Source organism: Scardinius erythrophthalmus (genome assembly GCF_964197995.2).
Source record: "Scardinius erythrophthalmus genome assembly, chromosome: 9".
Lineage (NCBI taxonomy): Eukaryota > Metazoa > Chordata > Actinopteri > Cypriniformes > Leuciscidae > Scardinius > Scardinius erythrophthalmus.
Window position 1 is genome coordinate 40,655,704 of NC_138229.1, and position 15,525 is coordinate 40,671,228.

Consider the following 15,525-nt stretch of genomic DNA (forward strand, 5'->3'; position numbering starts at 1 on the left):
CTGGAGCCTCAACAAATTGCATCAGGACAGTTTAATTCAAATGGGCGAGACATGCAAGTATCAAACTTAGTCTCATTATTTGATACATTAAGTATCCTTACCCCTTTTAAAGAAGGGCGTGTTAGAACTAAACTGATGGTTTGCTCAAGGCTGTTGATCTGCTGAATTTCAAACAATGCTATAACTTCTTGCTTTCCTGTATTCTGCTTCAGCTCTCTTTCCCTTGGTAAACTGTATGCATGTATGTGTATGTTAGAGTAGTTTAAATGTTTAGTCTAGTTAATAAAGACTTGGTCATGTCACATGCAATGTTGTCCGTGTTTCAAGCTCATTATTCTGGACTACCTAATCATGCAGATTTTGACTATTCTTTTTAACTCTTTAATGAAAATAATGTCAAAGTCAGTTAGAATAATCAAATGTAACAATTTATTATGTCAGGTAAATGTATCATGCCAATTACATAATCAATTCAAAGATAATCAATACAAAACATCAAAAGCTCTGGATTAAAGAGAAGAGATGCAAACCCGACATTTAAGAAATACATGAGGCTGAGAGTCTCGGCCGCTATCAGCCTCACAGGCTAATCTGAAGTACAGAAAGGGCCCCGATCTTCTCGTTGCATTCCATTATATAGACAGAAACTTCTTTCACATGGAAACATGTGCTAACAATGGGAATTTACATTCAGAGTTGACACCTTTTGGGGTAGGAGACCATTTGTCTAGAGACCACCTTCCTTTGTGTGCCAGCTATCTCTAAACTCTTAAAAACCTTATTACCTTTTGTTTTATTTATTTGGAAATGAGACATTTCAAATGATACCAAACATGTATAATACTCAATGATAATTATTCACATCAAACCATATGTATTTTGGGGTAATTTTCATGTGGTCTCAGCCTGAGAGAGGGGGAGTGGGGGAAGAGGGGAAGAGATGTATTCTGAGGTGAGACTTTGCGTCTCAAATGGTGAGTTTCGAGTTTCCGGTCCCGAGTGAACGCTGGCGCGTTTGGCTGCCGCTACTCTCCGGTGTTTTTGTTTGTTTGTTCCCAGTATATTTGTTTTATGTTTTGTTTTATGTTTCGTGCGCTACTTTAAACGTTACCGGATCTGTGATAGCATCACAGCATAACATCATTGTAGCAGGCGCTGGACTGAGCCGTGTTTCCTTGGAGGCTTGCTTATTTCGTGCTGGATTGCTAGACCCGGCCAGGAGACCTACTACGCATATTGACTGATACCAAAACGTGGAATTATTTCATTCATCTGCTTGGATTGTTTGGCTCGGTTTGGCTCGGTCAGACTGCTAAGTGTTTCCCAAACTGACGGGCAGCTGCTGCTCCTCCCCCCCTTTTTCCCTGTTTTGCTTTATGCGAGCAAAACGTTACCGAATCTTCAAACGTTACCGGATCTGTGATAGCATCACAGCATAACATCACTGTAGCAGGCGCTGGACTGAGCCCTGTTTCCCTGGAGGCTTGCTTATTTCGTGCTGGATTGCTAGACCCGGCCAGGAGACCTAACGTACTACGCATATTGACTGATACCTAAACGTGGAATTATTTCACTCATCTGCTTGGATTGTTTGGCTCGGTCAAGACTGCTAAGTGTTTGCCAAACTGAAGGGCAGCTGCCGCACAGCCTATTTGAACTGTTGTTGCTACTCAAGGGATTTGGCCACCTCCGTTGCTTGTCCCTTAGAGTGCAAAGTGGTTGCCCTGTTGGCTAACGTGTTAAGTTTACAGAGGTTGGGTCTGAGTGCATGGCTATTTGATGTTGTGTTTGGTACACTTGTTTGGACTGAGCTAAATGGTTTTCTACACATACCCCTTCCTAATGCATTTAACAATCGTGACGCTGCTCTGGTTTCTTGTCTATGGGCCAGAATACTTATGCTACGGAAAGCCTAATTATACACATGGGCTCCTCTATGACTCTGGCATGGCATTAAGATACTTGTCAACTTATCTCCACTACCTCAGGAACAAAGTCTATAAAATTCCAGATGTTCTCTGTGCACACCAACATCTTGGTCTGCTGCGTCATCCCAAATATTTACATAGGGGCTCTGGTCGGAAGTTTGCTCGCTACCACCACTCTAACAACATCGATTCACTGTGGAGTTTGTCTCGTAGAGAGACGTCGCCTATTGCGGGGCGAACTGTCGACTTTGAGAACTTACACTCCATAAAGCTGATAAAAGCCTCTCTGGACTACCCTGCCTCTAGAAATGCGCAGTTTGGCTTGTTTAATGTGCGGTCTCTTAACAACAAAGCACATTTTACCAATGATGTCATTACTGATGCTGGTATTGATTTATTTTGTTTGAATGAAACTTGGCAGATACCAAATGATCTTATTACATTGAATGAAGCTACTCCTCCTGGTTATGAGTTTGTTGCTAAGCCACGTTTAACTGGCCGAGGAGGTGGCCTTGCTGTGGTCTTCCGCTCCAGCTATAGGGTTGTATCAGTGCCCGTGCAGGATTATGCATCATTTGAATGTCTAGCCTTGAAATTCACTGGTGGGTTACCGCTCCTGTTATTACTTGTTTATCGGCCTCCAAAAATGTCTTCTGTTTTTATTAAGGAATTTTCTGAATTACTCGCATCTGTTAGTCCTATGTACTCATCCATCCTGGTGCTTGCCGATTTCAATATACATGTAGATTCTGGAAACTGTAATTTTGCTGTACAATTTCTGAATCTGTTAGACTGTTTTGACCTCACTCAGCATGTTGATTTCCCTACCCACTCAAAAAGCCATATATTAGACCTTGTCTGCACCGCCGGCATCATGCAAACTAAGGTGTGTCCTAAAGATCTTTCTGTGTCTGACCATAGAGCCATTATGTTCAATCTTGTTGTTCCTGAGCCTCTCCATCGCCAACGTGACTCTCGCTCCATCACATATAGGAACACTAAGAATATTACTACAGCTGCTCTGTTAGACACTCTAAATTCGAAATCCATCATGGAGCCATTGGATGTTTGTATTGATGACTTAGTCCTGCTGTACAACACACATCTTGCTGACTCTTTTAATCTTCTTGCACCCCTGAAGACACGCCTAGTCTCCTTCACTCACTCTGCTCCATGGTTCACACCTGAGCTTCGTAAAATGAAGGCGGCTGGACGTCAGCTAGAGCGACTTAGTCGGAAGACTGGTCTAACCGTCCATGCCCTGGCATACAGTGATCATGTCTCCACTTACAAAGAGTCTCTCAACCAGGCTAAGACCATGTATTACACCACCATCATTGACAGAGGATATAACAATCTGAGAGCCCTCTTCTCCACTATTAATAAGTTAACCCAACCTACTAAAACTTTCCCACTTACCCCATCCACTAAACTCTGTTGTGAATTCCTTGAATTCTTCCACAGCAAAATTAGCTTGATTTATAAACAGCTTCAGACAAACCAGACCACTCAAGATTCTCCAAATTCACCCCTCTTACATGGTGTCCCCCAGGGTTCTGTCCTAGGTTCCCTGCTGTTCATAATTTACATCCTTCCCCTTGGCCAGATAATACAACATTATGGTATCAATTACCATTGTTATGCAGACGACACTCAGATTTACATTCACACCAATCCCACTCACACATTATCATTATCCAATCTGGTTAGCTGCTTAAATGCCATTAACAACTGGATGATTCAAAACTTTCTCAAACTCAATCAAGATAAGACAGAAGCTATTCTTATTTCCACCCCTAACATTCTAAAAAAACTTAAAAATCTGCAGCTATCTATCCCTGGATATTTCACTACAACTTCTGCTGAAGTTAGAAATCTGGGCGTAATCTTTGATCCTACTCTTTCTTTTGAGTCACATATTAAAAATATCACCAGAACATCTTTCTTCCATCTCAAAAGCATCTCCAAACTACGCCCCTCCCTCAACTCATCTGCAGCAGAAACACTTATACATGCATTTATCACATCAAGAAAAAAAAAACGGAAAAAATCCTAAATAGGCTGCAGTATGTCCAAAATTCTGCTGCAAGGCTTCTCACCCGCACCAGGCCCTGGGATCATATTACTCCTATCCTCCAGCAGTTGCATTGGCTTCCTGTCCACTACCGCATCCATTACAAAATCCTTCTCCTTGTTTATAAATCCCTACATAATTTGGCCCCCTCCTACCTATCAGATCTCCTCACCCCATACCTGCAATCCCGCACCCTTCGCTCTAGTGATGCATGTCTCTTAGCAGTTCCTACATCTCGGCTTCGCTCCATGGGTGACAGGGCCTTTAGTGTGGCGGGTCCTAAAATGTGGAATGCCCTGCCGCTTGAGATGCGCCAAAGCACAAGTGTATCCATTTTTAAAACTAAATTAAAAACACATCTTTTTAGTTTAGCTTTCTTGTCAGCCCGCTGATTTTGCTTGCACTGTCTTCACCTCGTGCTCAGTGCACTCATGTATGCCATTTGAGGGTGTTTATATTTTCTCTGCATCTTGGCATTTTATGTACCGTGTATGTAATCTATGTCCCAAGCTGACTGTACTGTCTATACTGTCAGTGAATTCCATCATGGATGTAGCTGCATTGTATTTTAGTTTTTTGTATGTTCTTTACTATACCAATTTGTACAGTGTCCTTGGGTACCTTGAAAGGCGCTTTTCTAAATAAAATGTATTATTATTATTATTATTATTATTATTATTATTATTCAAATGTTAATTTCCTTTGTTGTCTCAGAGAGCAGCTCTCTCTTCCAGTTCTTCCAGTTTTTCCAGTCTTACAATAGTCTGCCATGCAATGAAGAATATTTGTGCTACCATCATATGAGAAAACATGTGATGAACTGGGATCTCTTGTGTTGCTTGGTATAGTATAAGATCCACAATAGCAGTATATAGGAAATGCATTAACTCTACCTTGATTGGATTATATGGAAAACTGTATTTAAGGCTGTCAGAGACAACAAACTGGAGTTGCTCTACAGACCAACTTGGCTTTGTAATAAAGTCATCGCATGGTATCAAAATCTCAAGACTCTGAAAGTGATTTTTCACAGAAACAAAAGAAGCAACAGCACTAGCTGGGGCGAGACATGTGATTTCATTGGGTCCCTCTGCCGTTTGTCACTAATTGAGCTGGAATAATTAACCATTGGACTAAACCATTTTTATGGAGGGGAGAGAGAGAGATTTGCTAAACATATTTAACTAAATTGCATGTTTTTGTGGTTTTCATTAAACTCTCAGGTATACAAGTTGACACTGTAATATACACTATAATGATTCATATAAGAGTAGGGGAATATGTAGCATACTACTGGATTTAGTGGGCCCCTGGACAGTGGGGTCACCAATTTTCACCCCACTAGTGATGGCCCTGCCTGAAGCTCAATAAGGTTTTTGGAGACATGCTCACTTTCTACACATCTTTCTTTCAGTCCAAGTTATGATGCCATAATATGTGAGCATGTTCACGTTTCCTGGATTACGTTTGGAGCGGTGAGGTATGAGGATGTGTCCACTAGATCTCAACACCCTCTCTGAGGGCACACTGGTTGCTGGGTTCCAGAGAAATGATCTTGATACTTTGCCAAGGAGAGTTCACTCTTGATCATGAGCATGAGGAGGCTGAGACAAATACAATGTAACCTCCACTGGCACTCTTTCTTATTGATAATAATAATAATTTATATAGCGCTTTTCTCTGCACTCAAAGCGCTTTACATAGAAGGGGGGGAATCTCCCCAACCAGCATCCACCTGGATGATGCGACTGCAGCCATATTGCTCCAGAACGCCCACCACACACCAGCTTACTGGTGGAGAGGAGACCGTGATGAAGCCAATCAGTGTATATGGGGATGATTAGGAACCCTACTCTTTCAAAAGACATCCTGGGATTTTTTGTGACCACAGAGAGTCAGGACCACGGTTTAACGTCTCATCCGAAGGATGGGTGCAAATTCTCCGTCTTTGACCCTTTGTTGTTTTGCTGAATTTAAAAAAAAAAAAAATAATAATTTCAGCAAGCAAGGCGAATATTTGTCTTCGTTATAGCAGGAGAAGGGACAGTGCTGCTTCCTTGCTCTTGATCAGCAGGTAATTCCTGCGGCAGCAGTGATGTCATTTCCACCAGGTTAACAGCTTCCTCTACAGTGAACCTGATGGTCAAGTCAAGTCACCTTTATTTATATAGCACTTTTTACAATACAGATTGTTTCAAAGCAGCTTTACAGTGATAACAGTAAAATAATGCAACACAGTTTGTTTCTGCTGTACAGCAGATCTAGAAGAAAATAACGTCATGGTCCAACTTAAGTAAGTTCAGTGATGGTTCATTTTTGTTGTATAAAGTTATTAATTTGGTTATATATATATATAAAACTTTTGACCAGTTGTGTGTGTATATATATATATATATATATATATATATATATATATATATATATATATATAATATATATATATATATTAGTGTTGTCACGATACCAAAATTATTGTTTCGATACCGATACCAAGTCAAGTATAGCGATTTCGATACTTTTTCGATACTTTTCCTGAAAAGGGAGAAACACTCTCAAATATCATTGCTGTGCTTTATTTTAAAACCGGGACAACATTCTAATCGTATAACACACTAATAAATGAACATATGAACAGCAGATATATTAAACATTTGAACAAAATATGAAATATCAAAATATAAAAAATAAATTAGAGCAATGACATTCAAGGTAATTTTTTTTTATAAATTTAGCAGCATTATCTCATTTATCATAAGAAACATAAGAGCTTTATCTTGATTCTGAACTTTGAATAAAAATATGAACAGCGATTATATTAAACAATGTTTAATATTGGTAACATATGATAAGCCTCATTGGTGATATATTTGACATATGGGGAGAGAGTTGTGGAAGGCCTATACTTCATGTTAAACGTAAATATATAGCAGCAAAGACAACGTCGGCAGTGTTGACGGCAAAATAGGCTACAGAATAATTCGGTCTGAATTGAGAGGTGCAATATTTGAAAATCGATCATTTTTTTTTAAATTACATTTATATTGTATTTATGTCAAAACTTTCAAACATCAAAATGTCATTTATTAATATGTATTCGTGTCAAAATGACATAGAAACATATTTTCCTATTCTATTTTGCTATTCTATTTCTAACGCTTCCAACACGCTTGCGTGTTGCGTGAAAAATAGGCGTCGGTTCTATTCTAGCATGCACGCGTTTTCCGCGCGTCTCGAGCTGCGCCCAGACGCGTGTGTCACGCAGGCAGTTAACATGGGAGCCGAAATAAAAACGGACACGACACGCAGCCAGTGTGTCGCCGGCCTTACAAATCTGGAACGTGGTCATTCTTAGAAGTATCGATACTAATAAATTAAGGAATCGTGACGTTTTTAATTTCCGATTTACTTTACACCGTGCAACAGAGCAAGGTAGGCAACGTACTTCCATGTCACTCCTCGCGTCAGACGTCATCTTTTTCAACGAGTCGTGGACCACTTGTGCTCGCACATGCAACCATCTCGCTGTAGTGTTTTGTCACATGACACTGACAACGGCAGGTTCTTTGCTGCGTGCGTCAGGAAAAAAACACAGACGTCCATAGGGAGGCGTTTTTTTTTTTTTTTTTAAGTATCGATACTGATAAATTTAGGTATCGTGACGTTTTTAATTTCCGAGTATCGCAATACTTTTGAAGTATCGTACACCGTGCAACACTAATATATATATATATATATATATAGCCACTCTGGAGAAAACAGTGATGTCATCATCCAGCTCAGTTCAGTTCTCATATAATGGTGTCAATGCTGTCAGATCAATAATATTGTTGAATATTAAGTGTCCCCAACTAAGCAAGAAAAAAGAAAAGGCGACAGTGGCAAGGAACCAAAACTCCATCAGTGACAGAATGGAGAAAAAAACCTTGGGATAACCCAGGCTCAGTCGCTCAGCCCTCCTCTGGCCAACGAACGAACAGTGAATGATTATGATTCAGGCAACATTACAGGTCAGAAGTCAGATTAGATCAGAACATTCAGAATATTTATCCAGTTCCATCTGGTTGAGGATCGGAGTTATCACGCCGGTATGGAGATGAGTTTGTTGAGGATCAGTGCCCAGATCCGGCTGACTACAGTAAATCTCGGAATAAACAGAAAGACTAACATTAGCGTAGATAATGGTGTCATCCTGGTTTGGAGAAAAGTTGCCCTTGAAACGGCGATCAATGAAGCAAGCAATGTCAACCAACTTATTGACTTTCTCAGAGGAGTATCGGTGTTGCAGATCATCCATCATTACCTTTTTCATTTGTTTTGTGAGGGCATCATCTTCCTCCTTTTCATTCAGTATGGCAGTGAGGTGCTCTATAACAGGCTTCGAAGATAACAGGGTGGTCTGTGTTTCAGAAGAAGTCATTTAGAGGCCCCAGAAGTCCACAGACCGTCTCCAAAATGTGCACATCACTGTCTTTTGGCATTAGATGCCATGAGCTTCTGTCTGCTGCGAGCACTGCACTGCTGTTCCAGAAATCTCTCAATCATTTTGAAAGTGGACCCCCATCTCGTCACTACATGATGAATGAGTGATTTTTCAGGAATGTTCAGGATTGCCTGATTTTTTCTAAATTCTCTCTTTCTTTTCCAGCTGCGAGAGATTCCCTGTATATCATGCCTGCATACTCTTACAGCTGAGTCAACGCTTTGAATTTTGAGCACTTTGGCTATAGCTAGATTTAAGTTATGGCCAAAACAGCCAAGCCAAACACAGAGTTACATGGTCGGTTGGTTGCATGGTCTGTTGTGATGCTAGACAAACACTTATTCATGATTCGTCAGTCCTGCAGTATGTTTACAGATACATCTAAGATGTTGTCAGCTGTGTGGTCCTCTGGGGGAAACACAGCTTAGAGGCAGGAGGGCTTCAATTCCCAATCTGGAGAGAGGCAATGCACTGTAAAGCGGATGTCTGGTTCTCCACTACCTCCATTGCTGGTCCAAACATCAGTAGTTGCAGAAAACCACACCGCTTCTGCCAGTTGTTTCTGCACCTAGCCCTGACTTCTGTTTTCTTTTGTTCTCATCTTAGGGATTTCATTCTTTAAAAAATTCCCAGACAGGTTTTATATTTTATGTTATTGATTTCATGTGAAAACATATACTACTACTGCTAAGAATAATATCAAATAATGCTATAAAATTGATTAGTGTTATTTCAGTCTTGATGCACATATACACATAAGGACAGATAGAGCGCGAGTGTGTCACACACACGCACACACACACACACACACACACACACACGCACACACACTCTCACTCTCTCTCTCTCTCTCTCTCTCTCTCTCTCTTGTACAACACACTTTTTTTTTTTTTTACACAATTGTGGAAGACTTAAACAAAAGTAGAAGTGATACCAGCTTTATTTCATTATTGTACTAAATCACAGAAACACAGTCTGCTCTCCCCAGCTTTGTTAAGTAACGTGAAGTGGGAAACTAGCTGATGTTAGCCATGTTATCTGCCTCGGTAGAAAGCCAATAGTATTTACAGTTTTTTACAATCACTTAGTTACTATTTTCAGAACCTTGATGCCATTTTTCACAACTCTAGACACAAAACTCACAACCAATGATCAAAATGCACATTTTTCAAAACTCTAACCCTTTTCTCAATTGCTTGGATACAATACACATAAAACTTAGATCATTTTTTCATTCTTAACATCAAAGTACTACTATTTCAAAAGGCAATTCACACATTACATTTCAAATGAGTGTCTATTCATTTCCTTACAATGATCTAACTATCAATTGATACAACTGCTCAAAATGATAAGTAACTGTTGCATTACTCTTAATGCATAGTTGTATGGAAACAGACAAACAATCTTCCATGTTTACAGTAAATCATGAACAGTTTGTTCAATGTTTGTTCAATCATGAAAGTTTCAAGATAACGAGATTCATTGTCACCAGTTAGCGTGGAGCATGAACCAATTAGACTACAATATCCATGGATGTAGCCTAATATTTTACAGTATACAGTAATAATGCTTCATCAGACACTGTGTCTATGGTCCCAAATACTGTACCAGCTCTTCAGACTATTTACAGTATTGACAGCACTGCACTGTATATATTCAGGCCTTTGTAATTGCTTGTCCAATTCTGCCAACTCGTTACTGATGATTGAGTGCACATTGTGGAATGAGTATATAAAGAGTTGATTGGGATCCAATTGCAAGAGCATAGTGATATGTAACATGGAGCCAGCAGGTGATCTAGATCACAATGGAGGTCAAGCAGTGGTGGGAGGAAGACGTGGAAGACGTGTTGGTCAAAGGAATGGCAGGGGACAGGCACCCCTTCTGAGAGGTGTGGGGGAACGTGGTAGAGGACAGGCACCCCTTCTGAGAGGTGGTCGTGGGCCTCGTTTGAGAGGTGTGGGGGAACGTGGTAGAGGACAAGACCACGGACCAAGACAGCGGCAGCAACAGCATAGAGTGTCCAATGAAATTCGGGCAATAGTTGTAGACCATGTCATAAATCATGGCATGACAATGACTGAGGCGGCTACAATGATACAACCAAACCTCAGAAGGTCAACCGTGGCCTCAATAATCAGAACTTTCCGCAATGAGAACCGGTAAGTTATCAGCATGCACTAAACATTATGCTACTCTCAATTGTCAAATGACTGCATACCAATGTGTATCACAGAATAGGTGATGAGACCAAGTGTCTTCTTACTCTAATGTTTCCTGTAGAATTGAGACCAGGCCAAATAGTGGAGGCAGAGGCAAAATTCTAACTGACCAACAAGAGCAGGCTGTGGTCGATTTGGTTTGGGCCAGAAATGATATTCGCCTTACAGAAATTCGCCAGCATATCTTGGACAATGAAGACATGTTCAACAATGTGGGATCCATAAGTTTGCCGACTATTGCACGCATACTGAAAAGGCACCAGGTATCTATAAAACAACTATACCGTGTGCCTTTCGAAAGAAATGCAGACAGAGTGAAGCAAATGAGGACTGAGTATGTTCAGGTAAGTTCAGTTTCAAGATGGCTGTTGTAAAAACATTCCCAAAAATTCTACATTGTACAGTAATCTCTAAATCTCTTTCCAAAATTTATTTTTAGAGGGTGATGGAGCTGGATGCTGATGACGACCATCACAAATTCATATATTTGGATGAGGCAGGTTTTAATCTGGCCAAGACAAGGAGGAGAGGTCGGAATTTCATTGGCCAGCGGGCAACCATCCAAGTACCTGGACAACATGGGGCCAACATTACCATGTGTGCGGCTATATCAGAAGATGGTGTGGTGGGACGCAGACCTCATATTGGACCATATAATGCAGCTCTCCTTGTCACCTTTCTTGAGAGCTCGATCAGGTTTGTAGAGCTGAAGATGTCATTGTGTGGGACAATGTCAAGTTCCATCATGCTCATGTGGTGCAAGCATGGTTTCAGGCCCATGCACAGTTTACCACCCTGTATTTACCCCCATACTCTCCCTTCCTTAACCCGATTGAGGAATTTTTCTCCGCGCGGAGATGGAAGGTTCATGATAGGCACCCTCATGAACAAGTCACTCTTCTCCAGGCCATGGATGACGCCTGCAATGACATCACAGCAGACCAGTGTCAGGCCTGGATTCGCCATGCCCGAAGGTTTTTCCCAAGATGCTTGGCTAATGAAAACATCCATTGTGATGTAGATGAGAACCTGTGGCCAAATCCACAACACAGAGTTGATGACAATGTAGAAGTACAGTAATCACTCCTGTTTTGTTTCTAGTACAAGCAAGCAAGAACACTGCATTTGATGTTTTACAGTACTGTCTTTTCATTTCTATTTCATAGATGATTATTTTTGATGATTAGTTTTATAAATAAACCTATGTTGTGATTGTACTGTAGTGTTTTGCATCAATATATTAAAAACTTTGTTCAATGATTCCACTGAGTCTGTAGTATTCTCTCTACTACTGCAGTACTTTTACAGAGATGTATTTACTGTACATGTAGTGCCATAATGAAACCTGCATCACCTATTTTTTTCTACAATATTTAATGATTGTACGAACAATAACACAGTGAAACTATCGGTTGCTTGTGTGTGGGTGATCTATAGTTATGTTTCAATGGTATTTCACAGTAAATTAGTTTTTTGAACCAATGATTGTGCAAGTGCAAGATTTCTTTAAAGATGTGAATGCACAATGCAATGTTTTGCACATTAGACAGCCTGTGTTACAAGTGTTAACCGTTTTGAGTTTTGTGTCTAGAGTTGTGAAAAATGGCATCAAGGTTCTGAAAATAGTAACTAAGTGATTGTAAAAAACTGTATTTCACCAGTGCTAAACATAGCTCTCTTAGTTGGTTGCAAATGTTCATTTCAAAACAGTGTTACCATTAACACATTGCCTCCTCTAGTAGCCACTCTTCTTAACACGTCTTACAAGCTGGATGTCCTTGGGCTTCAACTCGGGCTTGAGGAGCGGTTAAACAGAAGATGGATGCACGTTTTCTCAGTCCTGTTAACAAAGCTCATGTGCCATTTAAAAAGCATGTTTAAAAGCATGTCAATTCCTTTGTTTTCCCCTCAAAAAAATGGCTGTTTATGTGTTAAAATAATTGATACTTGTGACTAAAAAATCACTATAGATTTAGGCAATGTGTATTTTAATAAAAAAACACAAAGCCATTTTTTAATTTTAAAGAACACCGAAGCCTCAAGTTTATAATTTTTTTGCATTAAATAATTGTATAAAACAAAACTGATAAAAACAGTGGTTTAACTTTATTCAATATTATTTCCCTGATTTCAGGTATCTTATCGTGCCAAGCAAGGAATGACCCACTTCGCTGTGGTGAAGATAGCAGCGGTTTGGATTCTGGCCTTCCTCTTGTACGGACCGGCCATCTTGTTCTGGGAGCCGCTGACCGGCAGGAGTCGCGTGCCGGACGACGAGTGCTTCGCCGAGTTCTACTACACCTGGTACTTCCTGCTTTCTGCTTCAGTGGTTGAGTTCTTCTCGCCTTTTTTATCCGTGGCTTTCTTCAACATCAGCATCTACCTCAGCATCCGTCGGAGGAGGCTCGGCAGTAAAAGAGAATCCCCTTCTCCAAAGCGGCAGGATGCCTCGGCTCTGTACGGGAAGAGGACAGGCGTGAGCGTGCGGATCTACTGGAACTCACTGACACTCAAAAAGACTGAAGACAGCAAGAAGAAGCGCTCGGAGAGCGACGGTCTGTCCATGCGGTGCGTTCAGCGCTCGCGTCTGAGGCAGGACAAGAAGATTGCGAAATCCTTGGCGATAATCGTGTGTGTTTTCGCAGTGTGCTGGGCGCCGTACACTCTGCTGATGATCGTGCGAGCGGCGTGCAGAGGAGACTGTGTGTCGCATCACTGGTACGAGGTGACGTTCTGGCTGCTGTGGCTGAACTCAGCCATCAACCCGTTCCTTTACCCGCTGTGCCACAGCAGCTTCCGGAGGGCCTTCGTCAAGATCCTGTGCCCTCGGCAGAGGACCACCATACCCCTGACGGACCGTCCATCCAGCGCACACAGATAGTGTCTGAATCATCAGCGCACATGTACTGGAAACAGTGTTTAAAAAAAAGATGATTTAAGTGCCTATACAGTTAAAGGAATGTTCCTGGTTCAAAACAGGTCTGTTGACAGCTTTTGTGAATTGCAGCATTTGTTTTTTGACTTATAATCTCACAATTCTGACTTTTTTTCTTGCAAATTGCAAGTTTACATTTCACAGTTCTGACTTTTTTCTCATAATTGCACGATTACATCTCGCAGTTATGACTTTTTTTTCTTTATACACCTAGAAAAGTAGTTGCACTTCAAAAAAGTATTCTAAATGTATTTTATTTGGGGAACATTTTTATTTTAATTTATTTAAAGCTACACTGTGTAGGATTTTCTCCCATCTAGCGGTGAAATTGTATATGACTACCAACTGAATATTACTTTCTAGCCCCTCCCGTTCCGAGGGCGTTTTAACTCCTACGGTGGCCGTATTATTTCAGATCTGCTGGCATTTGCGAGTAATCTCCCCCTCGCATTCGTCACGATGCCACTGAGTGTAAAACCATGTATGTACCTCTTTGGCTAATATATTTTCAAGATGGAGGCACAACATGGCTGCGACTCGCTCGTATGTATTCTAAATGGCAGATTCTACGCTTACGAGAATACTTGATTAGTTGGTAGAAGTAATTAGACATTAATGACCACATATAATTTTAGAAAGAACAAAGTTTTTTTTGCTAAGAATCAACTTAAAAAAAATACACTGTGTAGCTTTAAAGGGGTCATGACATAGACTTTTAATCTCACAATTCTGACTGTTTTCTCACAATGGCAAGTTTACATCTCACAGTTCTGACTTTATATCATGCAATTCTGACTTTATAATTCGCAATTGACCGTTTGCAAAGACTCGCCCCCTTTAGTTACTGTTGCAAAATACATTGTGGAGCAGAGAGGACACTGACAACGCGCTGACAGACAGGACAGGTTACCAGGTTACTTTTGATATGAAACAAAGTCTCAACTTTCAAATTTGGTTATTTTTTTAAGAAATGTAAACAATAAATACCATTTTGTGTCTCTTTAATGTGTCGTGACAGATCTCTGTAGAGCCTCAGTTAAAGCTGCTTGTGAACCGATCATCTCTTCCTTATAGTTAATTTATAGCATCGTTTTAAACATGAATGAACATCAGAAGGAATGTTGTTTTAGCTTGTAGTAATCCTCCAACGTTAATCTACTAACTCTCCTGCTTTGTCGGACAGAAATGGCGGATTCGGCGGATGGCGGATTATGATTGGTCAGATCGCCTGTCAATCAAACTCCCTGTGAAGGGTCAATAGAGCTGGTAAGTCCCGCCCCTTCCGCTAACCCCACTGGACCTCTAGGTTGAAAAATCGTCAATGCAAGTGAATGGGAGAAAATAATTATTTTCTGGTCCCGTTTGAATTGTGCCATGAATGTGAACATATGTTGTCTGTGAATTTTTAATATAATTTTTCATGTAAAGAATTCTACAATTTAGCGGGTAGAAGTTTGATACGGTTAGACTTTGTGTGAGAGCACTTTGTGGACTACAACTCATCGCTGCTTTCGACGCGTTTGAAACGTCAACACCACTCGCACACGGACACTAGCTCACGGATCCCGCTAAACATGGCTGTGTCTTTGGTGCACTTCACCGCCTTCTTTCAGGGAGAGGACAAAATCGCTGAGGTTGGCGAAAACCACGGGTAAGTCAACTTTATGGGGTGACGTCACATAGGCGACATGTAGTCTTTCTCGTTATGTCTTTTCCACAACTGCTAGCCGAAGAATCATACCATATACTGTCAAACTCGTAACATGAAAAATTATATAAAAAATTCACAGACAACATATGTTCACATTCATGGCACAATTCAAACGGGACCAGAAAAGAAATTTTTTCTCCCATTCACTTGCATTGACGATTTTTCAACCTAG

General features: G+C 40.7%; 1 protein-coding gene across 1 annotated transcript in view; it reads left to right on the forward strand.

The window, feature by feature from the left end:
- Positions 1 to 13,588, forward strand: part of LOC308695646 (histamine H3 receptor) — a gene marked incomplete at both ends in the record, with an annotated part of 34,046 nt that extends 20,458 nt beyond the window's left edge. The window contains one exon of the mRNA XM_081373828.1: positions 12,842 to 13,588. Coding sequence (XP_081229954.1) covers positions 12,842 to 13,588 — 747 coding nt within the window. The remainder of the gene's footprint in view (positions 1 to 12,841) is intronic.
- Positions 13,589 to 15,525: the final 1,937 nt, after the last annotated feature.